At 40.8% G+C, this 26,808-nt stretch overlaps 1 protein-coding gene across 3 annotated transcripts; it reads right to left on the bottom strand.

Moving 5' to 3' along the window:
• Positions 1–5,779: 5,779 nt before the first annotated feature.
• On the bottom strand, positions 5,780–25,658 carry LOC148420874 (protocadherin-10-like). 3 transcript variants are annotated; one of them, XM_088420401.1, is made up of 5 exons: positions 22,610–25,658; positions 21,116–21,174; positions 20,404–20,510; positions 8,785–9,168; positions 5,780–7,238 (listed from the first exon to the last, which is right to left on the bottom strand). In XM_088420401.1, the coding sequence occupies exons 1-5, from the start codon at positions 25,154–25,156 to the stop codon at positions 7,219–7,221; spliced, it is 3,117 nt and encodes a 1,038-aa protein (XP_088276527.1). In that variant the 5' UTR covers positions 25,157–25,658; the 3' UTR covers positions 5,780–7,218. The 3 variants fall into 3 exon arrangements, with proteins under 3 accessions (XP_088276527.1, XP_088276528.1, XP_088276529.1); XM_088420402.1 differs by having other exon boundaries at positions 9,008–9,168; XM_088420403.1 differs by lacking the exon at positions 5,780–7,238 and having other exon boundaries at positions 8,799–8,945; positions 9,008–9,168.
• Positions 25,659–26,808: the final 1,150 nt, after the last annotated feature.

The raw sequence follows: 26,808 nt of genomic DNA, 5'->3' as shown, positions 1-26,808 counted from the left end.
ATGGAGAAAATGTTTAAGGCCATAGCATGAAGAGAAAAAAAAATCTGATATCTCTCTGAAGAAGAATGTGATACTTGGAACAACTGAAATCCGGTGCGAAAGACTCAACTGCCCCAGGTCTCTGGAGAGGAACTGAGCTTGAAAAAGATACGGCCCTTTTGGGTGACCAAACATCTTTTTTTTTAAATATACTGTAATTTTCAGACTGCAAGCCACAACTTTTTTCTCATGATTTGAGACCTGTGGCATGTAGTCCAGTGCAGTTTATCTTCGGTTGTATTTTTTAGCCACCAGGAGACAACCCACCTGTAAAGCAAATGTGTGTATCTGTTGATTTGAGGTAAAACTATGAAATGACACTAAGATATGACTTTCAGGAAAAAAAAGAGTTTTAAAAAGCTATTATTCCAAAAAAAAATATATATATACTGAATGTCTTAATTGAATAAGCTCTTGCATAAAAGTTTCTAATTTGATATATATTAATTATGTGCAATGTGTTTATATATTCACTAAAATATTCTTTTAAACAAAGGTAGACAGAAGAAGACTATTGAAGTATGGAGTTTGAGATTGAAATAGTATGTAACTCTGTAGTATTCAGTCTGTGTTGCTATATGTTGAAAATATTCATCAATTCGTCCGTTTACGTATGTTAGTGCTAAACATGCAGGCATGTTGACTTTGTTGAACATATGATGTTGCTGTAGGCAGACAATTAAAAAGGTATTTAAAAAAATACAAATTAAAAAAAAAAACAACTTATACCATCTTCCTGCACAAATATCTGACGTTATGACCTGCAGCTTATAGTCCAGTCTAGCTTATTTGTGACAAAAATATATATTTTTTGCTCAATTTTTGATGCTGTGGCTTTGCTTAAAGCGGCTATAGATACATTGGGAGAGATCTTATATAGTTCAATTATGTACTAGGTTTATTATTATCTTGTATTTTTTTTTCGTGGCCACATAATAAATATTTGCTCATTCAAATCATTGATTTTGGCTGTGTAGTTAGGTAGTCTGTGCTTTCAATCAAGTTGTGTTAGCCTAATGCTGGCGGCTGAGATCTGTCCTCTCCTGGGTTGTTATCCCCTCGGAGAGGTCAGGACATGAATCAGAGGCCTGATTCCGTCACCCCAGGTTACCAACTCACTACTTCCTATTCGGAATATTACAATGAGAGGGGATGGTGGCTGAGGGCAAAATGTTCAGGCCTAATGAGTAAGTCTGTGTATGTGCTAATTGTGGTGCTAAAATTGAGTAATTTTAAAGTAGGACAAAATGACTGAGCCCTGAAAAGGGACAGACCCTTGTGTTCTATATCCAGATTTTCCATTTTATACACGGCTTCATGCCATTTTTACATAACTAATTTAAAAATTATATTAACAGGGGGTGTCTCATCCTCTGACTGTTGTCATCCAATCAAAATACATAAATAAGTATTTACTATCTTAAAATAAATAGTTATTTGCTATCTTTGGTCAAAACACACACACCAACGCACACACACTCCATTTCGATCCAATAAAAGACCTGTGGTATATTTGATTAATGACGATCAATAACATATTTCTACAACTATTTTGTATGAAGCTTATAATAGATAGTTTACTCGTTTCCATCAAGCAACTTTTTTAAGTAACACTATGTAAAATGTCCATCTTTGTCATTGTGTCCGTAACCTACACCTAAGTTTGGTTACAAAGTTGCAAAGTGCATTAAAAAATTTACATCAATCTCGAATGTTAATACTTTAACATTGACGGCCCTAATTTAGATGTATTACTGTGGTTAAACTTTTAACTGCGCTGCAACATACATTTTACATTTGATTTTTGTTGTTGAAGTTGTTTGTATGTAGGTGAGTTTAGTGGTGTGTGATGTGATGAATGTAGAAAAGGTATTAATACAACATTATCTGTCCTGTCTTCCACTTATGAGGGAGATCATGAGCTTTTTTAGCTGCTTGGAAATGCACCGTGTTGTAAATCTTTTGTGTGTGTGTGTGTGTGTGTGTGTGTATCATTTTCCAAAGTACGTCTGTTTTTCATTTTTGCAGTCACATTGTCAAATGTGAACAATTGATTAATGTTGTTCTATCTTTGGAAGCGCTTTCTACCAAACAGTTGCCCTCCATGAATTATGTTTTTATATAATATATCACGATGTTAATTATGTTGTGTGTAGAACATGTTGTTAATTATGTTGCGTGTCGACAGCTCCCCACTTTGTGATATGCAGCCCTGGTGGTGACACCGAGTCAGGCAAGAATAACACATGAAAAAGCTTGCTAGTACCTACAGAACACTGACAAATTGAAAGGAAAGACGGGATTGCCAAGAGTAGCAATAATGCGTTATGTGACGATAGCTTTTAGATTAAAAAGTAAATCAAGAATTGGTTAATGAATGAATGAAACTACTGAGATTTGAGCTTGACAAACAAAGTTCAAAGTAGAATGTTGCTACCATTGCTTTAGAGATCATCCTTGCAGACTTCAAACTACCTGACTATGTTTTTGCTGTTGTATGTGTGTGTGTGTGTGTGTGTGTGTGTGTGTGTGTGTGTGTTTGTGTGTGTGTGAATACAGAGCCAAAGCCACCAAAGATAACTTGGAGCCTTGTCCATAATTTTAGTGCATTATAAGATGCTGTTAACAGATTTTGTCAGACATGGGATGAATGCAGACCATAGTGTAAAGCAGCTTCTGCTTTGAATACTCTTAACTTTGAATCCACTCTAAGGGCTAATTAATTAACCGCGTTCTATTGCTCCAAAGGAGTCATGAAAATAGTCTTTGAGAGTATCCGCATTCAGATCTTGCAGTTATTTTGAGAAGATATTTCAGGAAAAAAAACAAATTTGAATTGAATGCGCCTCGTCATATCACTGGAACAAGTACTTTTCTAAAGATTAAGAACTTAGAAGGACATTTTTTCTTTTTTATCTTTGTGATCTGAGACCAATTCCCATTGACTAATTATCTTTGACATTGTGACATCTTCCAGACAGCCCAAAGTGTGTCCATGTCTGGAAACAGAGCAACATTTACTGCATGTCTCAGGTCAATTGGTTGCTGTTGCAAGCTGACAGAGTAGGAGAAGGATGTGAGGATGAATGTGCATCAGAGCACACACTGTAATAGCTGTCCGCCGGTGTCCGATGAGGTGGCAAGTTGATGTCGGCCAGCAGTGTCTCGGAAAGGCTGTGCATGCGTGTTGACTGATGGGACTGTAAAAAGATAAGGCAGCAGATGGGGGGCGGGGGTGGGGTGGGGTGGGGGACATGTGTGCCTGCGTGGGCGTGTCATGTTACTCCTGTGTGTGCCTATGGCGGAGTGCGTATGTCTGATGAGGTGTCTGTGTTGAAAGGTGATAGGGCTGATGGGGTCTCTTGAAAGTCTATTTAGCCAGAGTAATGAAGTGCGTCTGCCGGGGATGAATATGAGGGAAAGCCTCGGAGGCTCAGACTGACAGCTAGGTCACCTCGCTCAACCTTGTATTGTGAGAAGACGTGAGATAGACACAATGATTCAGCTTCAGTGACTGTCTGCTATGGAGGCGCCTTAAGATCAAGTCAACCCAGGGTCATTGATTAGAATGTCCGTTTCCTCTTGAGGGTCATCTGCATTTGCCTAAAGAGGGATGCTTTTTTTTAACCTACTTTTTATGGTTGGTCTTAACTATTTTTGTTGTTGTTGTTGTTTTTTTTTTTTCAAATTTACTAAATGCACAAATCTAATGAGCGATGAGCCGAAAAAGGCAAATGGAGTCTCTCAAAAAAATTTGGGTGTCAAGGTCTGACCTGTGAAGGAGCCCTTATCAGAATGTGAAACGTGCAGCACCCTGCACTTGCTACATCCATAAAACTGCAATTCTTTTTAGGTTTGAGTCCTTTTAAATAATTTGAAGCTTAAAAAAATAAAGTCTCACTTCTCACCTCTGAGAAATATTTGACAATATTTAGATACACCACAATGTCAAATTGCCTATGACTCTCATTAGTCATATGGTCTACTGAAATGTTTAAAGCTAATTACAAATTAATACAAACTTCTGGGTGGTAGACCTCTTTTAGGCTTGTCATTTTCATTCACCAGAGGCAAGTACTACTGTACAGTTTGTGATTTAATAAAGATTGTATTTTCTTCTTCCTTTAATTGTCTTTTTTTGACAATACGTCTACCTCCCCTGGTGTAATTAGATCGTCCAAGCCCATCAGCTTTACTTTCTCCTTCTTCTAACACCCATCTGTTCTTTGCCAGTTCATTATCTTGCTTTGTCTCGTTAGTTCTTTTAGCATTTTTGCCTGTGCTAATCCTTGTGTTTTGACCTCTGCTTATTTGTATTGACCAATGTTTTTAGCCAAGCCTTTGTCTAGCTTGTCTTTTACCGTCAAAACAAAATATACTTTGTTCACCTATAACTCAAATGACCACATTTCTGAGAGCTAATCACATTTCGTGACAGGTTCAACATTTACTTTAATGGACGGACCATTTAGCTGAACAATTTATTTGACCCTTTCAGTTTTTTGTTTAAATTCTTGCTGTGCATTCACAAGCATGGATGAGCTATGGATTTTAAAATTCAGATGATTATACCTATTAATATTACGCATTGTGCACCTAATTTATGGGATGCAGTTCATTAAAAGGTGTTTGATGGCGTTTAAGTTCAGTGAATTCAGCCAACAATGCACATTTTTCAAATTTGTTCTCTAGACTGCAGAAAAAAAGCACAATGGAAAATAATTGCCTAAATTGTTTCTACAACATTCAATATGCATAAAAAGATCACATTTCTCCATAAATAGATTTTAAATTTACATGGACAAGTAAAAATAAATAAATAAATACATAAATATATATATATATATATATATATATATATATATATATATATATATATATATATATATATATATATATTTTTTTTTTTTTTTTTTTTTTTTTTTTTTAATGAATTTGTTAGAAGAATGCCACTGATTCTAGAAAAAGATTCAAAAAATTTCCTGAACAGAATTCAGGCATTCATCTCAAATCAAAAGAGGCAACACAGCAATGCAGCACATGAAGGTAATATGGTAAATTAGAAAAAAAAAAAAAAAAAAAAAAAACATAGCACAGGGACATTATAACCCTTTTCTTGTATTTAGAGTTACTATAAGCCATCTGCTTCCAATCTTCAGTCTCACGCGTTAGCATTTGATCAAATGTTTCTGAGTGAGACGCTAATCCAAAACCCAAAGGCCATTCATTCATGCCGGAAACCACCGGATCAGTCACATGCGGCAGTCACATGAATCGCTCCCTTTAAAAGTGGGCAATCTTATGATGGACACAAACAGATCATCTCTGTTTGCAGTCATCAAACAGAAAAAAAAACCCTCCACCCCTTCTGATGACCTCAGATTCAAGAAGTCTTTTCTCCTCTTCTAGCATTTGCGACACCATGTGAGAATCACATTGGAGTGAAGCAAAGATGGAAATGGAATGTGAGGTTGGACGGGACATTGGTGATTTTTGAAAGATAAGCAAACGCGAAGAGATAGGCACGATAACCCTTTTTTAGGTCATAGAAAAGTTGAGCAAACCATTGCGATGAAAACTTCTATAAGATTTGTCAGTGATAACTCAAGAGTCTTATGAAAGCTCAAGCACTAAAAATAACAATGAAAGCAGAAAAATGTGTTCTATGATAAAACCAAGAAAAAAGCTGGTATCCCAGTGGACCTCTGGTAAATTATTCCCGACAAAACACACATTAAAGTACTTCAATGACACGGTTTATTTATTACTTGACCTGTGTATGTATGACTGTGTGTGTCTGTGTCTGTTTGCGTGTGTGTGTGTGGGTTTGTGTGCACGCTTGTGCATCAATGTGTGTGTTTGTTTGTGAGCATATGATTGTAAAAGTTTTAAAATATAGCTCAGTAGTAGTAGCCCCCCCCCCCCCCCCTTCCTGTACATGAGCATATACTGAGTTAAAAATACACAGGCGACCAAGATCTCGTGACATGGCAAAAAGAACAATCAAATAAAAAAGTAAACCAATCCTTGGTTGGCATGAACGGGGTTTGCTTTTTTTCTGAAAGCATTCCCCCTTTCCAGTCGGAACAAGGCTCCATTTTTTAAGCACTTGGAATTCTTGATTTAATGAGGTGCACAAACCAAGGGTTACACAGTTTTCGGGAAAACAAAACTTTTTCTTTGAATATAGTTATATATATGCATGTATATATAGTTATATACGTATAGCTTTATATTAATTTAAACGCTTGTCAAAAGAGCACAGTAAACACTTTTCACACATGATAAAAACCACTGAATGTGTCTGATTGTTTAGGTATAGGCCAAGGGCATTAAAAGGATCACGTCCCGGTAATTCATCACTTCACTTCCATTAATCATCACTAGCTCAGAAGTCAGAACATTCTTCTAATACTCAACATGACCTTTCTGTCATTAAATCAATCAGCAAAGTAGAGAGCCTCTGCATTACTGTTTGTATCTATGTTGTAATACGTATGCATCTATATTTCTCCACACGTGAAGCACATTGAAAGAACTGAAACAAAAAAGTTAGACAGTCAGTCTCAAAACGGAAACACAGATTTTGTAGTCAGTTCTCTGTGTCCTTTTTTTCCCCTGTGCCATCCAATACCTGAATAGCACCCGCTGGCCGTCTCGCACACTTTTTACCCACAATATCTTTGTACAGTTGGCTCACTGGTGACCAAAGAAATAGCTAAAGGGCTCCACATAATGTTGGTCCAAGTTGATAACGCTTCATGTTTGTAAACAGGCACACACAACTCTTCTTTTTCCAAACCACATTTGGGAGTGAGCAGGTCCTTCACGAGTCTGTTGCATTCTTGAGTCACTATTTCTCTTCCATTTGATGATAACATTAAAATCTTCACAACGTCAAAAGTGTGTTTCAAGCCCAGATCTCAGTCCTGCTGAGAGGAATAAGGCCTTGGAATGCTCCTCAGATGTTGAAAGGTTGACAGCTACTCAGAATTTCTCCTTGCCTCTTATAGCAACCAAAGCTTGGTTATAGTTTGCCATCTGAGAAAATGTCATTTATCCAGAGTTGTTGTTGCCCAGCTTTCTATTTATTTAGTCTTAGTTGGAGGTCTATATCATCAGTGTTGGTGGTCTGTTACTGAACTTCACGCTGTCTCTGACAGGTCCACATGGAATGAGCTAGCAAATCCTCTTGCGGGCTGTAACACAGAGAAGAGTCATTAAGACAAATGACACTCCATCCCATGTGGCGTTATAATAACAGCTCCAAATACAACTTCGTTGAAGGATGCGTGCCACAAAGGACTTTTTGTGAATTCATTTATATGCCATAAACCCTCCGCCTCGGTGTGCAATACTAAAGCCAAGGAATTCCATTTTCTTTTGAATGGTGAATGGCCTGCGCTACCTAAACTTTGGACAGTGCATTAATTACATCAATAAATGTTTAAAAAAAAAAATATATATATATATGCAAATTATGGGTAAAATAATTGGACTATTCCTACAAAGATAGGCTACTTTAGCTTAGCATCATCCTCTGGAGATATTCTCATAGTTTTAATACTCTGCTGTGCAAGACAACCTCTGTTGTGCCAGAATAAAGCCAGTTTATTTGAAAAGTCCCAAATCAAAAAGAAATCACAAATCACAGTATAGAAATATGGTTTCATATTGCACATTTAACATTACCCCATGAGGCGGAAGAGATGAGCCAACAAACTATATTTAGAGCAGACTACCTAAAGGCTAAACAGCAACGATTTTTTTTTTCTCCACACAGACAATTGCTGTACAGGAGAGAAATTGCTTGGCATAGTTTGCTAGGTCAAAAACAATCCTTTACCTGAGAGACAGCCCAAAGTCAGCATGCAGTTTCATGGTGGATGGCGGTGTGCATGCTAGTGACTTAATTGGAAATGACCCCTCCACTGAGTGTGTATATCGAATCCATTCGCTACTCTTAGAGCTAATAGATTATTCATGCTATGTGGGAGCTCGGAAATGATTTGTTATCGTCTCCTAATGAATGCTGTAGAACTCTTTGGAGCTGGAAATTCCCTTTTATGTTCCAACTGATAACAATCTGATGCAGCTCAACTTTCCTAACTGAAGATATTTCCATGCTGTTTGTCAGCATTGCTCGGTACACAAAGGACAAGTTCCTCTCCGGAATGAAGTGCAATGACTTCTTCTTTCAGTGGAATTAAAGAAACATGTCAAGTGTGGATCCATTTGACTTTCAAACAAGAAGCATCATTCAGATAAAAGTGTGAGGTGATAAAACAAACAAACATGAGGTGAACTTGATGTAGATGACCTTTACTTAAATGAGTGTCAGATAAAAATGTTATTTTACAGATAAAATTTACAGAGGGTGGGTGGGAGACAAATGGGCCACAGCAGATTCGTATGAGTCTAATTCTTCTTTTTTATTAGTATTGTTTGTCACATAATAACAGACAGTATTTAAGATTACTGGGGAAGGCTAATTTATGGATTTTGGGGAAAAAAGGGGGGTGAGCAATAATGGATTCCATTTTACATCTGACAAGAATGATAAATTACAAGAGAACAATACAACAGTTTAAAGTTGCACTTTTAAGCTCCTTCAAACCAGGAGAACTCAAAGTTTATAGTCCAGATCAGAAAAACAGAGGCATATTCAGCATCCCCTCCTTTAGTATCTGTACTGGACCAGACCAAAGTCAAAGGGTCCCAAAGATTTTTCATACTGATACTCACAGAAAAAAGTAGATTTGTACGGAAGGGTCCCCCTATCATACTCTTTCCTCTCTAGAGTGCTGGAGCTGTACTGCTGCTGTTGCGGATGAAGGTGATGGTGAAGGCTGTTGTGTGACTGTGACCTTTGACCATCCTTGCCAAAGGTGAAGAATGACCTATCGCTGGACGAAGCGGTGGACGATGTCAAGGCGACTTGGTCGGAGAGGTTGACAGAGGAGGGTACCTCAGTGTCTGGAAGTGTAGCATCCATTCCGGGGACATGAAGGTTGCTGCGGTAGTCTGGCCCCTGGCGTCCATCGGATGGGACGAAGGCTGGCATCCAGCAGCGGTCGGAGTGGCCCAGGGCTTTGCACTCCTCTGTGCAGTTGGAGAACAGATCAGCACCTGCAGTCACGTCAGTTGAAATACAAAGAAGATTGTAAGCACAATGAGATTGATCAAGAAAAGACAGTTATAGATGGCACCGAATAACAGGGACAACAAGTAAGGAAAAAAAAAGTTACAAGCTATAGAAGAGGGCAAAGCCGCCCCCCCAACCAAAAAAAAAAGAGGGCATTATGTGTTGAAGACACAAATTATGAATCATTCATGCTACAGGAAAAAAAAAAAAAAAAAAAAAACTGCATTAAAGCTATTCAGCAAAGGACAAAGGGAACACTAATGGAACAAACACAGTAGTTTGTTTTCCTCTAAACCTCATTCATTCTGTGTGAAAAGTACAATCAAAGTGAGGCGGCATTTAAAAAAAAAATACCCTGAAGCACGACCATTTTAAAACACCACCACGCATAAAAAAATTGACAATTATCACAAAGAAATGTGACATGAACAGCAAGTAGTCCCATGACTGGCAAATTTCACTTCAATGTCGATCAATCCTATACATCTAGACAGTCTGTAATTGACATAGGGTTGCTGCCAAAAAACAAAACATCCACATAAAAAAAGATCATATTAACATGGGGAATGATATAATAGAAGAAGAGGCATAAAAGGGATCCAAGTTATGTTAATTACACTCTCTTAGAGAGAATAAAGAGAGGAGGGTGGTGGGATAAGTGTATGAGTGAGATTATAAAGGGGGTAAAATGAGGAAAAACGAAACATGAACTGAGCCATCATAATAATTACACCCTGCAGCCAATTTTCTCCTGTGCAGATTGGAATTGTGTTTTTTCATGTTTTCCCCTGTAGCTGGTGAAATGCAGGAAAGCAATGGAATGGCGTGATCAAAAGAGGAGACAAGAGGTTGAGGGCTTACATTGGGGCGGAGAAAGGCAAAAGGCGAGAGCGAGAGAAAAGAAAAGGGGGCAATCTGCGACCCCTACACTCACCACCTCCCCCAAGGCAAAACTGGCTTACCATCAAAGACAGAAATGTGAAATTGCGGAAATGTGCACAAGGGAACAATGTAACATCTAGTACTGTATATAGTAATGCTACACAGAGCAGGTATGCCGTACTATGTTTTTGTCTAATTGGTATATAACAGGGACAGAGTAGTCCAAATATGTAGGCTGGAATGCTTAAAATATTTAGACACTAGCATACTAGCATATGTAACAAATAAATACTGTTAAAATGGATTCAGTCTCATATAAATGGGTAACTTTTCCAGTTGTTGTTTTCCTCTTTATCTGCCAAGGGAGAAAAACACATCTCAGAATATCGGACCATCTTATATTTACCCACCATGAACAAGAAAAAAAAAAGCGCAAAGGAAGTGGGACATGTCATAAACGCACCTCGTCAAATTTTCTATTTCACTGATATTCGCTTCGATGGGATAATACTGCTTGTCCGTGCTGTGCAACTATCTCAACAATTTGATCTCTCTAAAACAGGTCGCACTGTAGAAATACATGAATAAGAACAAACGGGGAAAGCACTGTATTGTTATTGCGCAAAGAGGTGGGAACATTTTCAGGATAGTGTTGTGCATAAGCCCACTCCTCTCTGATAAGCGAGTGATCACGAACAGGAGGACGATTTCATTTAATATTACGGTAACTAATTCTTTGATTAGCTAGCATCCCACATGATAATGACCATTATGAAAGTGGTTTAAATTCAACATGAAATTATATTCATCTTGCAATCATCTAATCCACATTCCAGCTATGGATGTCATCTGTGCTCATGTCAGCAACACTGGTCATGGCTGAGGGTGAACCTTGCGTTTCTGTGCACTGCGTGTTTGTAATATTACAGCTACTGTAATTCAGGGCACAAAAGGGAGCAAGGCAGGCCATGCGACCGCAGTGACCATCGAGTCAGATGAGGCACAAGGCTCCCAGACAATCAACAGCTCTGGCCAAACAGAAGCGGGAGTCACAGATTTCCGAGGCAGCGAAGACAGAAAAGCCGCAGGAGCCATAAGGAACAAAGAGGAGGACCGCAGAAAACACAGATGGAGAGAGCAGTGGCCAAAAACAGACACCGGTGACACCGCAGATGGAACAGAAAGACTGGTTAAATAAATACAGAAGTGGAGGGTATACAAACAAGTAAATGAATTGAATGATTTTCTGGTATTGAATATTTTGCTGAAAATATTCAAATGACACTGTTTAGGGATCACTGTGAACAGTACCAGCCAAAGTGTTCAAATTGAAATGATCTGAAAAATATTAAGAGGACAAGAAATTCAAGCTGTTAACTTGATAATGCAAAGTTTTGAACTCAGTGTCAGGTCATATGGCGTCATCCAACATCATAAAGCTGAGAAAATACCAAAATGTGCAAAGTTCTTATCTCGGCAAAAGGTGCCAACTTTAAAAAATCTAAATCATAAAGCATATTCTGTTTTGATTAACATGTTTCCGAAAGTATTGATCAGCGATGCAGGACAACTGCAATGATGATTTACGGTTGTTTCCAAACGTTTGACTGGTAATGCATATATGACATTTTAATTTCCATATCAAGCATTGGGATAATGCAAACTTTTGCGGGGACACCATTTTATCAATTTAATATTAACCAATGCAATCTCATTAACATTAACCATTTAACCACACGGCAGTAAAATATCTATGTAGAGGCAACTGGATCAACAACTGGCCTTTAGCCTTTTAATGATTTGTTGACATGTGCCTGTGCTGACCTCCGGCATTTTAATCTTCTCCGGGCCATTGTGCAGCTAAGTGGCTGACAGTCACAATGCTCATTCATCTTAAAGTGTATCAGTTTTAATCAAATCAAAGGCAACAATGGAGTACTGTACTCCGGACAAGATGAGCAAATATAGTGTGCAAAGATTCTGCAAGCTGAGAGCGGCCTGTCAGCCTGCTCTTTACCAACAGCGATATCAACACATATGTTTGCAAACACACGGGCTTAAAAGTACTCCTATGCCAAGTTATGTAAATGCTTGGAAGCAAACCGACAGACAGGCCATGTGCGCATGACACCCGGTGGCTGTTGATCCTCATGAAGCACCTTCACTTCCTCGGGCAGGAAGCAAACAACAACCAAAACAGTGAGTGGCAATGACAGTGCCTGCCAACAGCGCTCTCCCTCATCATGACCTCATCCGGCAGGCAAACACACACACACACACACACGAGCACGCAAACTTGAACACATGCAAGAGGGTAAACAATGCTACACAATGCAAAGACAATCCACTTTCTAATAAGCCATCAGCACATTTCCCCCCGACTATTTTGTTTTTCATTACGTCGCCGCACGTTTTAGAAATCCCATGTTGGAGTGATTTGACTAATTGTAATGCCTGACATACAATCAGAAAGTGGGAGCTGAAGGAAATGAGGAAACACAAATCCTGAGGAAAGAAAAATGGAGATGTTTGAATGCACTGTGTGTGTACCCAGATTACACCCACTCAATCCCCCCCTACCGTGCCTTGCATTCACCCCTCTGTTCCTGACTTTCTCTCTCAACCGTTCTTCTTCAGTGTCATTTTTTTCCCCTACAACAACAAACACTCGCGGTTGATGTGTCTTCCAGCTACACTATATATAATTTTATATTTTCTTCTTTGCTCCGTAGAGAATACAGGTGTGCCAATATTTGGACAGCAGCTCAAAACGGCAGGGGAGTAGCAAAGCTTCCTTGCACGAGCTGCCCGGTGATGAGTAAACCACAGACCTCTCAGGGCGAAAACACAGCAAGATGGCTGCCACTCTGCCCAGCAATGACAGACAGAGAAATTGCTGTGAGCCTCGCAGAGGCAGCGACTAAATGTTTTGATGGAGAGCCGAGATGGCTGCTTGCCCATGCGCTGCCTGCTTGATTAATATCCCACCTTACTGTACAGGCTCTGGGTGACCACCGGTTATTGATCTATGGTCTGTGTGTTGTTTGGATGCAACGAGATGCGCTGGATACTTTTTTAATGAAATCAATACAACTTTCACAAAGTTGCCACATTCTTCTTCTTGCAAAATAGCACGGAAGCATGGTCCTGACAATGTGGAATCAACATTTTTTAACAGCAAACTCATTCCAGGGTAGTGTGTTCCCTGGTTTATCGAAGTTAACGGGGACCAAAAATCTCCGTCAAAAATTGAAAACCGGGAAGTGGGACGCCGCCCCCCCCCCCCCGAAATTCTCATGCATGTGTATGTGGGTCCCAGAATTTTTATAATTTACATGTTTGAAACAAAGATTCCTACAATACACATATTTACTTAAATCTTTAATTACTAATCCTTATACAGTAACTGTATTGTTATCCCCTCCCGTTTCCATCCCTTGGCCGTAGTCGGGGAACACGGAGGGCCGGGATTGCCCTCGGCGTAACGGCCCTCGGACATCGACCTAGATTGGAGCCCATAGCTGAGCAAACACAACGAAGAAAAGTGTACAGTCGAAATTCCAATTTATTACAAAACCCTCGTAGGTGACATCTTCCCAAAGCTTTCTTTTGTCCTCATGACTCTCCTCCTGCCGCGCTCATGTGTGATCTTCATGCTCCAAGTACTGTCATCAACAGTCAACGGAAAACGACTTGCCAGGCAATCTCTCTATCATCATTACTCCTACGAGACACGTGATTGGCTCGTGGTCGACAAAACATAATGACAGGAATCGAGGGCAGAAGTTGTAATCTGATCCTGCTGAGGAGTTGCAATCCACTTCTACCCTCATTGGTTGATTCTTTGTTATTATGTTTGGTAAGCTACGGGCTATGTCTGTCATGCAAAAAAAAAAAAGCATGAGACTACATTGGAACTTATTTTCAAATCCATCCAAATGTATCTGTTTGTACATTTGACAGTATGTACTGTACATATTTGTTTGAGTATATTCACGCTCGTACACTTGCTATTGCGTTTGAATGTAAATATATTCAAAGTTAATTAAAGACATTCCAACAAGTTGACAATCATAAATGTTTGCTCTACACAGACAGTTCCACTCTTCCTTTAAATATGAATTATCTTGTTAATTATTTTTTAAATCTTTTTTTCAAATGGCAATCCAGCTGTCAGTTTACTATACTGCATAACCTCCTCGAGAGTTAGGGTTCGCTAGGGCCTATCCCAGCTACCTTTAGTTTCCTATGAATCAAAGTGTAAGGCATCATGCAAAAATACCATTTACACTGTTTTTCCATTATTTCCGATATTGCCTGTGTGACGTGTCTTGAATTTGAGCAAAGATGATTTCTAAGCCAGCTTTGCTAAATGCCTTTGACAGATCACAGACAAGGAAACATGATGCCAGCTACTAATTCATAATCATCAATCTCACACACCTTTGCCACAGGGATTTAATTGCCCCATTTATCATGGCGTTCTTTCTCACGAAAATGTCATCATGACGATAATTTTTGCTCTCGCTACCGTCTCGCAGATCTCAGCATCCGTGTCTGAGGTGCCTTTTTTTTTCTTGTTCGCTCAATTTCCTATTAGGGGAATAATGCAAGAAAGAAGACAGCACCGCATTTGAATAAAACAACCTGAGTGAGCGTGTGGGCTAGATAAGGGTGTGGCAGTCAATCACTTGTGCTTTGGAGCCTGACATAGCTGTTTCAATACAGAGACGTTGCTTTCAGGAACACTATTTGCACACTTATTAAAAGCATCTGGAGATAACCTCGCAGGCACAATCTCTTTGATTTAAAACAACATCAAGAGCCTTATTTTCTGAAGTGTCAAAAGGGTAGCTGCACAGTTAGAAAATGCAGGTGCGCTTGATGATATGCCAACTGCAGATGGTTTTCATTTGATTTTAAATATTCAGAAACATACCAAAAGGGACATTGTGATGTGCGGTCCTGTGAGGACAACCTGCCTCTAAACCCTCTCTGATAATTGCTATGCAAAGGCTTCAGAAATGAATTACTGCTCAGCCAAGTGTTGCGGCGATTCAACGTGTGGGGGAAACAGAATGAAGGATGAGACTCTGCCGCACATGTGCGTCACATAGCTGTTTGGATGTGTACACACCAGCAAATTTGCTTAAGCAGACAGATTCTGGAGAAATACACAAAACTAATGTGAGGTCTATGCCGGTTTTAGCTCAGGGTTATTCGGTGCATTCTCGTCTAGGAAACTTGCACTCAGCACAAGCGCATGTTAGCCAACGCACACTGCCAACATTAGACAAGGAGACAACATTGTATACAGTATTGATGGTTGCTGACAAAAAAAAAAAAAAAATCTTATTCATCTCGTCAGATACCAAGATCCGTAAGGACTCAAGAACCAATCAGAAGTGGAAAACCACATTTACCAATTTGAAGATTTACACTTAAGTCATTGACAATATGAAGCTATATCGATGGAATTATTTGGTAAATGAAAATATTCACTGAAACAGAAGATGTTATACCATTTTGATACTTCAAAGTAGCTTGAGGTGATGTGGAAACACAAGATGTTTCTAAATTTTGACAGGTGCCGTATGTCTATAAACGTATTGTATCGTAGTATCGCTACAATTGAAAAAATAAATGGTTATTATCGACAGTGAGCATGCAAAAACATCAAACTAGTAGTCCACGCAACCTCTACATTAGAAGACAGAAGAAGGTTCTGCCTGTATTCACTCTGCTCCCTGCCACCTCATTCTTTCACAAATCAAAAAATTTTGTGGCCCCTTTTTATTTGATTTATTAATCACTGATGGTTTTGACTCTAACCAAAACATCAAAGTAATTTTCTGCTCAACCGAACTTCCCTCAACTTCACTTGGCCATAGATTGGGGGTTGTTGTGTGTGTAGCTCAATATTTCCACAAATTTACTTAGCTGATGACAAACTCAACAGCAGCAATGTTGGATATGCGCTTGAGAGTCGGCAGCAGAAGGATACTGTACATAGTGACTCCCATGTCAACTCGAAATAAACTAGGACTGCGGTGGAATCTGTAGCAAAAGCTCAACGAAACATCAGGAAACCTATGAACTCCATTTCATTTTGTTGCGGCTTGAATGTAGCAGTTTCGGGTCAGTAAACACCAAAGTACTAACTCCTACATCGGCCCGCAGGCTGCAAAGCAATGTACTTATGGACTACTGTATCAACTATAGTATCTATTGGCTGCCCCAAGGTGCTGGCACCACCAATTTGACTGCTAAGCTTCGTTGTGCGGTCAAATGTTCATTGGTCAACAGTGGACTGCACCCCTGCAATAATTGGTCATCAGCATCATTACTCTTGCGTGACGTGTGCTTAGCTGTGGTCATTTTTGAAGATTGCAGGCATGCTAAAATGCCATGAACGTACTTTGGCAGTTTGTAGTATGTCCATGGTTACAACTAAAACTAAAGGCAGTTGTAATCATTTTTAAGGGAGCATTAATCATTTGTGCTTGATTTGCTCCCAATTTCTCAAAATAAATTTATGAATAATAAATATCTTTTTAGATTCGTACAACCAATTAGTAGTAAACCTTTTCTATTGATATATTATCTGACTATGAAAACTCACTCAAAAGTAACTTAAATCATGCCCTATACATTCTGTATACACCTTATGTAGAAACACATCAGACTTCAATAATAGAAGCACAGCACGTATTGCACATTGCCTATTTAGGGTCTTACTTGGGTTGTTAAAGTCAAAAAGTGAATTTTGCAGATTAATTGAAATGTTATAAAGCATTAAAGGAAAGGAAAACTCAATTCGATTTCCTTTCTGTGGCAGCTGGACTGGTAACTTTGCAACCAAACTTAAACGAGAGTCACCGGTAAGAAGACAGACAAAGATGGACGTTTACATAGATTTACATCAAAAAGTTGCTCCACAACCCAAAACATTTTTAAAAATGTGCGCTTTGAAAAGCTGAGTTGAAACACCATAATTGTTTGCATTGGTGCACCATTTCAGAACAAAACACCCTGCTCAAGTTACAAAATTCTATGAGAAGACTAAAAGAAAAAAAAAAAAAACAATGAATAAGATTTGGTGGTTTTTGTTCAACAGTTGTACTTGCAAGTGAATACGTTACTCACGTAGAAAGTGAAAAACATGAATTGTTATAATATATTAATTGTGATTAATTGTGGAAAATTTTGTAAACAATTAGTTGAAAAAATAATTGTTTGAGAGCACTATTTCTTGTGATGTATTTTGTTCTGTTTCAACTTGAAATTAGTTAGACACTAAAGGTTTATGACAAAATCAATTATTGAATGGAATAACTCATTCACATAATGGACATCTTTTTCTAGTGCTTGTTTTGCAGCCGATACCTATCCAAAATCCAAACTAAATACTCCCCAGCAATATTTGATGACAATACACCTCACAACTACGGTAATAAAAACCGTATTGTCATCTTTCTCCGCCAATGCATACTGGTTTTTAAACGTTGTGAAACGAGAATACCCTTGCTTTCAAAAATACCACTAATACGCTATGGTCATCAGTTCACCCAAGAATCAAACACACACAAAAAAAATTGTTGATATTTGACAAAAGACATAATAAAGATATGGTGCATATGATGTTTGCGAACCAATGCCAAACTGCGCTCATTACTTTTTGAAATTTTGACTCCGACGTTTTACCATGTAGCATTCCGTGCAAAAAAAAACTTGAATAATATACTCTTACGCTTAAATTAATATTATCAAGCCTAAGATGTCATAAGATATTGGTAAAACGATCCTTTGCCTTTTCTGAAGTAACTTGTTCTGCTTTGAGTACAACTGCTGACAGTTGTATGAATAAATATTTAAATCTCAACTGCCGCTTTTCTGATTTACACACTGTGACCTTCCTCGAGTGTTTGATAAGCAAGAGCAAAGAGTTATACTATCAGCTGTGTGGAGATGGAGTTTCTGTTTTGCCTCAGGTGATAAATAATGTCAAATGCCACAGAGCTTGATGAGTACCGTTCACTGTCCTAGAACAGAGATCCAAAGAAGTCTTGTTTATATTCCCAGCACTCATACGATATTTGGCAGACTCCGGTCTAGACGGAGGTCTTATATGAGCTGTGTGGAGTGAAGCCTCAAAGGAAAAGGGCAATTCAATATGAAATGTGATTTTCTATTGCTCCTCTTTTTGTCTGACTCCACTTGGATCAATAAACAGGTACAAACATAATCTGATGTTTGCATAAACAAGATGACTGTTATGGTAAACTGTCTATAAAAAGGACCCTTCAACACTTTAGACCAAAGGAAGGGGGGGCAAGAATAGCAATGTTTAGCTCACATATAAATTATACAAACATTTCCAGTGTGCTTTACTATAAAATGCATATGTGTAGCTTTAGGGGTACAATGATTTTATTTACACTGTCAGGCAGATGTTTGGAAACACCTTGAGATTCAAATGGGCTATAACACATTCAATTATTTACTGTCATTGAAAAGTATACTTGTCAATTATGTTTTTTTGTTTTTCGGCGGGGAAGGGTGGGAGAGTCTGATTCTACTCGGTCGCAATTACTTAATGTGGAAAAAACTTTACTGGTACAGAAGCGCTAAGCAGTAGATGGCAATAATGCCCCATTTAAAAGGAGATCAATGCAGTTTGAGAGTCCACTGGCAGAACAGGCTGAACCTAAACCAACTGTTTTTTTCTCCTGCTGATTACAAGATAACAGAAAAAGTCAGAAGAGAGGGTTTGTGTTTTTAATTGGAAGCTTTGACCATATTAGCGGGAAGCAAACTTTGACTTTGACTTTGATTTTTGTATTGAAAATTCTCTAAAATTGCTGGCAGTGAACTGAGTTAAGAGGTCAAGAAATTCAAGCTATTGATTGTTGGTAGTGTACAATTGTCCACTCAACATCCATCCATTTGTTTTCTATAGATTCTGAGCAACAGTAGGTTTGCTGGCATGCTGGTGCCTATCCCAGACGCTTCTGGGCAGTAGGTGGGGGACACCCTGAATTGAATGCCAGCCAATCGCAGGGCACACAGAGATGGGCACACAGAGATGAACAAACGCACTCAAAAACTCAATATCATTCCCGTAATAAAGGTTCATCCATAACATGAAGATGAGAACATACTGTATCAAGCTCTACAAAGGTGTTGTCCGGACAAAGGAATCTAAATTATTAACTCTGTCTTGGGTAGCATTTTTTGGTTTACCAAATAGGTCAATCGATATATTTTCATAATGTTGGTAGCTCAAGAATTATGATATTCTACAGTTCTGGAAATGTTCAAATCATGACAGAAAACAATGGATTAAAGGCTGTTTCCAAACTTTTTTCTGCAACTTCACATGCGAATTCTTCTACATCTTTGGACACCATTGTTGTCCCTAATAAAGGTGCAACAATAGGAGCTTTAGCTCATCAATATGAATTGGAGCGGTCGTGCTGGAAGGTCACTGTTGAAGTCCCGCGGTGGCCAAATGTGAAAAAGAAATGGGCAAATTAAAAAAAAAAAAGAAAGAAATCCTGGCACTACACATTTGAGATGCTGGTCTGTTTCTTGGCTACTGTTGTGCTGTCCTTGAAAAACCTTGAACCCCCACTCGCTCAAGAGGAACAACACCGTACCATCCTCACACCATATGACATCTGCCTGCACGCGTGAGATTTGGTTCTAACTTCTTTGTGCGGCGTGTGCCATAAAAATATACAACATTGTGTCTTTGAATTTCCATGTGACGGATTACAATCCATTAAAAGAGAGACACAATTACTGTTAGATCCACTACTATTTTTTTCTTTTCATTATAAGTACTTGAGTGTAGACTATGGGACGGATCAAGACCTACTTTTTACAGTGTTAATTGGACGAATCATACGAAAAGGGTAACTGTAACAATTCATACAGCAGATTGAAATGCATCTAATTATGTCACTTTGGCTTCTGCGCCTTTGCTTTTCACTTGAGTGAATTTATTGATTAATGCAGCAAAAGAACTGCAGGTCTAACACTTCCTCCCCGTGAGTTGCTGTCCATTCAGTTCCACTCGTTGGAACAACAGTGAGAAGGCGAGGGGAATAGCGGAAGGCAAATAGGTTGTGCCAAATCATCTGTCTTTTCATCTTCTATACAAAACGCAATCAATAACTTTCGGTTCTAGTCTTGGAAGCCAGCTATCATTACCCATCCATGACATTCTTACTTACAAAATTGAAAAAGACCTCCCGCCCGCTCAGTTCACCGCATCCCCTTGCACAAACACATTATTCGAAAAGCTATTTGTGATTACGTTTCGAGGAACTCACCAGTGGAGTGTCCCCGGTTCGTAGCATCGTGATCACTGTCGCCTTGCTCACTATCACCGTGACCACTGTCTTTCGAGCTCACAATGTCTGCTTCTTGGAACGCCGAACTGGAGGAGAGAGGCAGAATACAGATAGTCACAGAGGTTCGGAAGAGCAAAAGTAATTCATGGGTAGAGACGGAGGTCAAGCTACAATACTGGGAGGGGGATTAAATGGAAGGCCGGGAGAGTGCAAGTGACAGAGTGAGAGAGAAAGAGCGCGAGAGCGAGAGAGAAAACGAAAAGAGAATCAGGAGCCGCCAACGCATAACTGCATTAATACCGTCACGGCGGCCATCACGATTCTAAATTGGATGTTACACATGGCATGTAATGAAATCCAGTCTTAGCGCTTTAATAGGCACCGCTCTGCCAGTTATGGGACTGGTGCCAAATTGAAGAGCTGCATTACGGACACATAGGGAACCATGTAGCCTCTCAGAGCCACAATTAATGATGCAGAATCCACAAGACTAATACTGATGGGCATAATATTCAGTTTTATAGATCTGTGAATAGACTCCGCTTCCTTTTGGCCAGCGAGATGTTAGCGGTCCTCAGGTAGTGAATGGTTTTGCGGTTTTCCTTGCTCAGCACAATGCTATTATCAAGACGTGTGTGTGTGTGTGTGTGTGTGTGTGTGCAGAAGAGACAGAATGTGTGTGTTCGACTACCTGTTAACACGTCTTGGTCTGTCCACCAGGTAGCTGAGTTCTGCACGTTGATGTTTATTCTAGAAAAGCCCAAAGAACAAAACAGGTCATCTCAACTAAATATAAACACAGGCAAATATATCCATTAGCAAAAGTGACCGCAAATGCATGTACAGTATATGTGTGTGTGTGTGTGTGTGTATATATATATATATATATATATATATATATATATATATATATATATATATATATATATATATATATATTTTTTTTTTTTTTTTTTGCCTACCTTATTGTTTGCTCGATTGTGTGGTATTACTATGCATATAACAATAAAACTTTTGGATCTTGAATATATATATATATATATATATATATATATATATATATATATATATATATATATATATATATATATATATATAAATATATATACATGCATGTTCATAAATACAAATAAAAACACATACATTAGAGTTGCTAGTTAAAAACTATTAATACTGTGGCTTCGGCCATACAAATGTTGAATGCATCCACTTGCACGCACGCATCCACTTAATGACTAGGTGAGAAGAGAGCAGTGGAGAGTGGGTTAGGAGGCGATTGAATGTGTAAATGATTGAGCCAGCCTACGCTGGGACTGAACAACCTTTGTTCACGCTGCTGCCATGCTGGGTCGTGCAGAGAATACTTAAAGCACAGCAAAGGCAAGACTGTGACTGGCTGTCTGGCGAAACTCCAGCCACACCGCAATCAACAAAAAGGCTTCAAGTCCTCCAAGCTCTCGGGTGCAAAACTCATAGGCTGAGCACAAAATGGGGCCACCAACTCACTTATCTTCTTTCCACTAATGTTTGCCGCCTCAATATATTTTGCTCGTCTAAGTCAAGGCAGTATATGAATCATTCTTTGGAGAAAACGGGACGTAATTAGAACCATCAATGATGTCTTCCACGCAGCGGTTTTGGTTCTCGGCTATTTTTTATGCAAACATCATAATAAATGAAATTTCCCAGTAGTGTCATTTCCATGAATAAAATTGAATATGATTTCTACCACATATTAACTTCGAATGGCTTTGCGATTACACTATGCAGACATAATTTACACACTACATGGCTTGCCTGTGCACTTTAGGTCAAAGAAACCCAAAAAAGCAAATGAAAGCAATACGATGAAGAATAGAAAGTAAAAGTTGATGTGCAGTATGAATAAAGCTAGAGAGATTCAGAATGTGACGGGCAAAAAAATCCAAATGAGCTCCATCTGTTTTAACTGACATGAGTGAAAAAAAATAAAAATAAAAGGCCACATGAGATTTAAAAATTGACATGTCCAATCACCACAATTATTAGAGTACCTAGAGTGAAACAGCAAATCAATACAATATCTATTTTTTTTTTCAAAGGGCTTTGCTTTGACGTGGCTTGAGTGGAAAACATGAAACACGATGTATATTTCTGCCCACATAACAATCTGGTGTGGGACAGGTATGAGAATCAAGATTCTTACCTCGCTGGAGAGAATACTGCCGTTGGATATGATGTCTGGTTGTTGGTCGCTGTAACCAGTAACTAAGGCGCCACATGGGTTGGTGTGATCTGTATCAGTGCTTCGTGATGGGCTGCATGGTTTCAGGAACATCAAATCAGTTTTGGCTGATTCTGGTGTCAGACACACTTGGTAGCAGTAGGAGTTCTGGTTCTGGTGGTGGTGGGAGCCGAATCCACCCCCCACGCTCCCCACTCCCGACTCCTCCACCGGCACCTGCCCCACCGGCCCAACACCTGAGGTGACGTTGGTACTCTGAACCAACATAATGTCGGATTTACTCAGCTTTTTCTGCTTGCGGCCTCGAGCGTGCCTGCTGCAACAGGAGCCGCAACACATGCAACAGTCGCCAGCCAATAGGCAGGTGTACAGGTTGAGCTTCTTGTCCTTTTGGCAACGCACGGCCAAGATGATCATAGCCAAGAGGAAGATAAAGGAGACGGAGCCGAGGGCGATGATGAGGATGAGCGTCAGGTCCAGGGAGGTCTCCTTTGCCTTGGAGGCAGAGCCACGATCCCCACTGCGACCTTCGACCACACTGTCCACTAATATCACGCTGACGCTGGCTGAGGATGAGAGGGGGGGCTGACCGTGGTCCCTCACTTCTATTAGCAGGTCATAATGGCCCTGAGAGTCCCGCTTGTGAGAGATCCGGCGCGCGGTCCTCAGCTCTCCCGTCCTCCAGTCCATGCGAAACATGCCCATCTCGTTGCCCCTCCTGATGCTGTAGGACAGCCGCGCGTTCTCACCGTCGTCCGCGTCCATGGCCACGACTCGTGTCACGAGGTAGCCCGGCTCGGCAGAGCGCGGCAGGGGCTCCTTGGCCGTGCCGTTTTTACCAACGGGGGCTATGACGGTCGGGGCGTTATCGTTTTGGTCCACGATTATAACGTTGACAGTGGCGTTTGAGAAGAGCTCAGGTGTTCCCGCGTCCTTTGCCTGGACCATGAAGCTGAACTCTTTCAGCTGCTCGTAATCGAAAGAGCGCAGTGCGTAAAGGTAACCGGTGTCCTGATTTATGGAAACATAAGTGTCCACCGACATGCCCTGTATGTCACACTCCAATATGGAGTAAGTAATCAGAGCGTTCTGTCCGACATCGGGGTCCAGGGCGCTCACGGCGTGAATGAAAGCCCCAGGCACATTATTCTCAGTCACATACACGTCATAAACCACCTGCGTAAAACGGGGCGCGTTGTCATTCTCATCAGAGACGTGCACTTTGATGGACTTGCTGGCGGCAAGAGCGGGCTGACCCTTATCTTTTGCCACCACCGTGATCGTGTATGACTCTGTCGTCTCGCGGTCCAGCGGGCCGTCCGTCACGATGGTGTAGTAGTTTTTGAAAGACGACTTGAGCTTGAAAGGAACATCTCCGAGGATCTCGCAGCTCATTAAACCGTTCTCGCCCGAGTCCCGATCGGAGACGCTGAAAAGTGCGATCACTGTGCCCGGGGCGTCCTGCTCGCTCACGGACTCGGTCACGGTGCTGAAGCCAATGTCGGGAGTGTTATCGTTCACGTCCACGAGTTTCACGAGCACTTTGCAATGAGCGGGGACCGCGTTAGCCCCCAAATCTTTTGCCTGCACGTAAATCTGGTGCGTGCTGCTCTCTTCGTAATCCACCTCCCCGGCCACCTCTATCCTGCCCGTCCTGGCATCGATGCTGAACAAGTCTTTAATCCGCGGGGTATTGTGGTTGCTGAATGAATAAATGATTTCCCCGTTTTGTCCCTCGTCCACGTCAGTGGCGTTGAGCTGAATGACTTGCGTGCCCACGGCGGAATTTTCCCGCAGGTTGACGGTGTAGACGGACTGGTCAAACGTGGGCGCGTTGTCGTTGGAGTCCAGAACTTTGATGACCAAGAGCGCGGTTCCGGTGCGCTGCGGGTTGCCTCCGTCCACGGCGGTGAGCACGTAGCGGTGCACGGCTTGCTGCTCTCTGTCCAGAGACTTCTCCAGCACGAGCTCGGCGAACTTGTTCCCGTCACTTTGAGTCTGCACGTCCAAGTAAAAATTGTTATTGTTGGTGATGGCGTAAGTGCTGAGAGCGTTTGCGCCCACGTCCGGGTCGAAGGCGTTCTCCACTGGGAAGCGCGTCCCGGGAATGGCGCTCTCGGATATCTCCACTGAAATATCGGCTTCGGGAAAACTGGGTGGATTGTCGTTGATATCCAGCACTTCGATCTCGACGCGAAAGAGTTCCAACGGGTTTTCCAAAAACACTTCCAGGTGCAATAGGCACGGGATGGTCTGCTTGCAGATTTCTTCCCGGTCGATTTTCTCCTTCACCACAAGCGCGCCGTTTTCTAAGTTCATTTCCAGATAGGGTGTCCGTGAACTCGGCACAGTCTGGAAGCGGCGAGCGGAAAGTTTGGTAATGTCCAGCCCCAAATCCTCCGCTATATTCCCAACTACGGTCCCGGGCTCCTGCTCCTCTGCGACGGAGTAGCGGAGCTGAGAGAGCGCTCCATCCAGGATGGAGAGCAAAAAAAGCAACCGAATCATATCTGCTCTCTCCCTCCCAAGTGCACTTCAAGAAAGAAAAAGTTAACTGTTCAAAAATAAAGATTACTCCTTACTTTTAAAGCAGCGCGCATTCCCAAATTATCTGCCTGCAAAAGGCAATGAGATTAAAAGCAAAAAGAAGAAAAAACAGGTTTCCGGTTGTGCAGTTCCTCTCCTTTGACTCGGGTAGGGTAGCATTTAGTGGAACAGCCATCTGATCCGAGCGCCTCCGTTGTAATCAATTCTGCACCGAGCGACAGTGACTTTTGGCGTCAGACTGGTGCATAGACAACACTTCTGGGCGCAGAAACACACCGATCCTTTTTTCATACAAAGTCACACCAAAACAGACAAATTACTGCTTGGTAGGGGGGAGGAGGAGAGAAAAAAAAATGCAGTTTCTACATGAAGACTACAGCTGAGGGTTTCCCTCCTTCAATCTCGCTGGTGAATGGAATCAGTGCGTCCGTGCGCTCAGAGCGGATGACGTTCTCAGCTCGGCTTCTGTCAGGCGAGTGTGAGCAGCGGGTTGGTTTTGCACACTGCATCTTTCCCCACCAGCCAATGGTGAGCTCAAAGACGGCGCGTAATGCCACCTGATTGGGGCTCCGCCACGCCAGCCAGTGCAAACACTGGAGCTTCTTAACAAAACCAGTTAAAAGCAGTTGCGCTCCTCGTCGCCGCTTCCCCACTACTCCTCCAGGCCAAGCCTTGGTTGTAACAGGAAAATGAAATGTACAACACATTCGGCCAATTAAGAAAGTCCAATAATAGAGACGATTGGAGCCAGCGAGGCTTCAGGCACTCAATAGAGCACGTACAGCTGTCGGGGGAACTATTTTGGCCCAGAAATCAATACAATAGTCATCATTTTATAGTTAAACTCGTTATACTGTTTTTTCCCCCCTCAAAACGATTGCATTTAGTACGAAGACATTGCAAACGCAGCGTCAACGTTGCATGTTTTTTTTTTTTTTCTTCAGCGCTCTCAAACAGCTGTGCGTGAGTCATACCTTGCATGGGCCTATAAGATGCTTGCACTCAGCTTCGCCGTGCACGAAAACGTCATGTGCAGGTAAATCTCCCGGCTGAACTCTTCACGGTGGCCCCTTTGTCCATGTTTTGTGCATAAGAGGCATTTCCTATGTTTTGGGGAAGTTGTCACTAAAAGGGTTTCCCATCAGAGCACGATCACACATGGGTTGCTTTAATTCAGTTTAATGAAGCATTTTGCTTTAGTCCCACCGTGATGCTAATAGCTTTAAGTCTATTAGTTCCCCTATCTTCCACTTCTTATCATTAACTCCCCTCACATGCTGGCCTCGACTGTATGCGCAGTTGCATCATGTGCTAATTTAATTGACAATGACTATATTAAGTATGCAAATGAGTGGTTTCCGAGGGGGGTGTAAATAGTTGAGGTAGTACTTGTGCGCATTTTTGAGACTGTGATAACAAAGAGGATGAAAAGCGGCGTAATTGAAATTAATTAGCATAAGTCTCTAAATCCAAGTGTAATAGACGGGGCGCAACAATATCGACCATAATGCAAAGCGACGTGCTCATTGTGGAGTGGATTAAACAGCGATTCTGCATCTAGCCACGCAAGTCAGAAGAAACAAAGAGCAGACGTTGGATAAATTTTCACCCAT

Source organism: Hippichthys cyanospilos, chromosome 7, assembly GCF_059441005.1.
Source record: "Hippichthys cyanospilos isolate Australia breed blue-spotted pipefish chromosome 7, RoL_Hcya_1.0, whole genome shotgun sequence".
Taxonomy (NCBI): domain Eukaryota; kingdom Metazoa; phylum Chordata; class Actinopteri; order Syngnathiformes; family Syngnathidae; genus Hippichthys; species Hippichthys cyanospilos.
The sequence above is the reverse complement of the archived record's forward strand: the minus strand, read 5'-3'. Positions and strand labels throughout refer to the sequence as shown.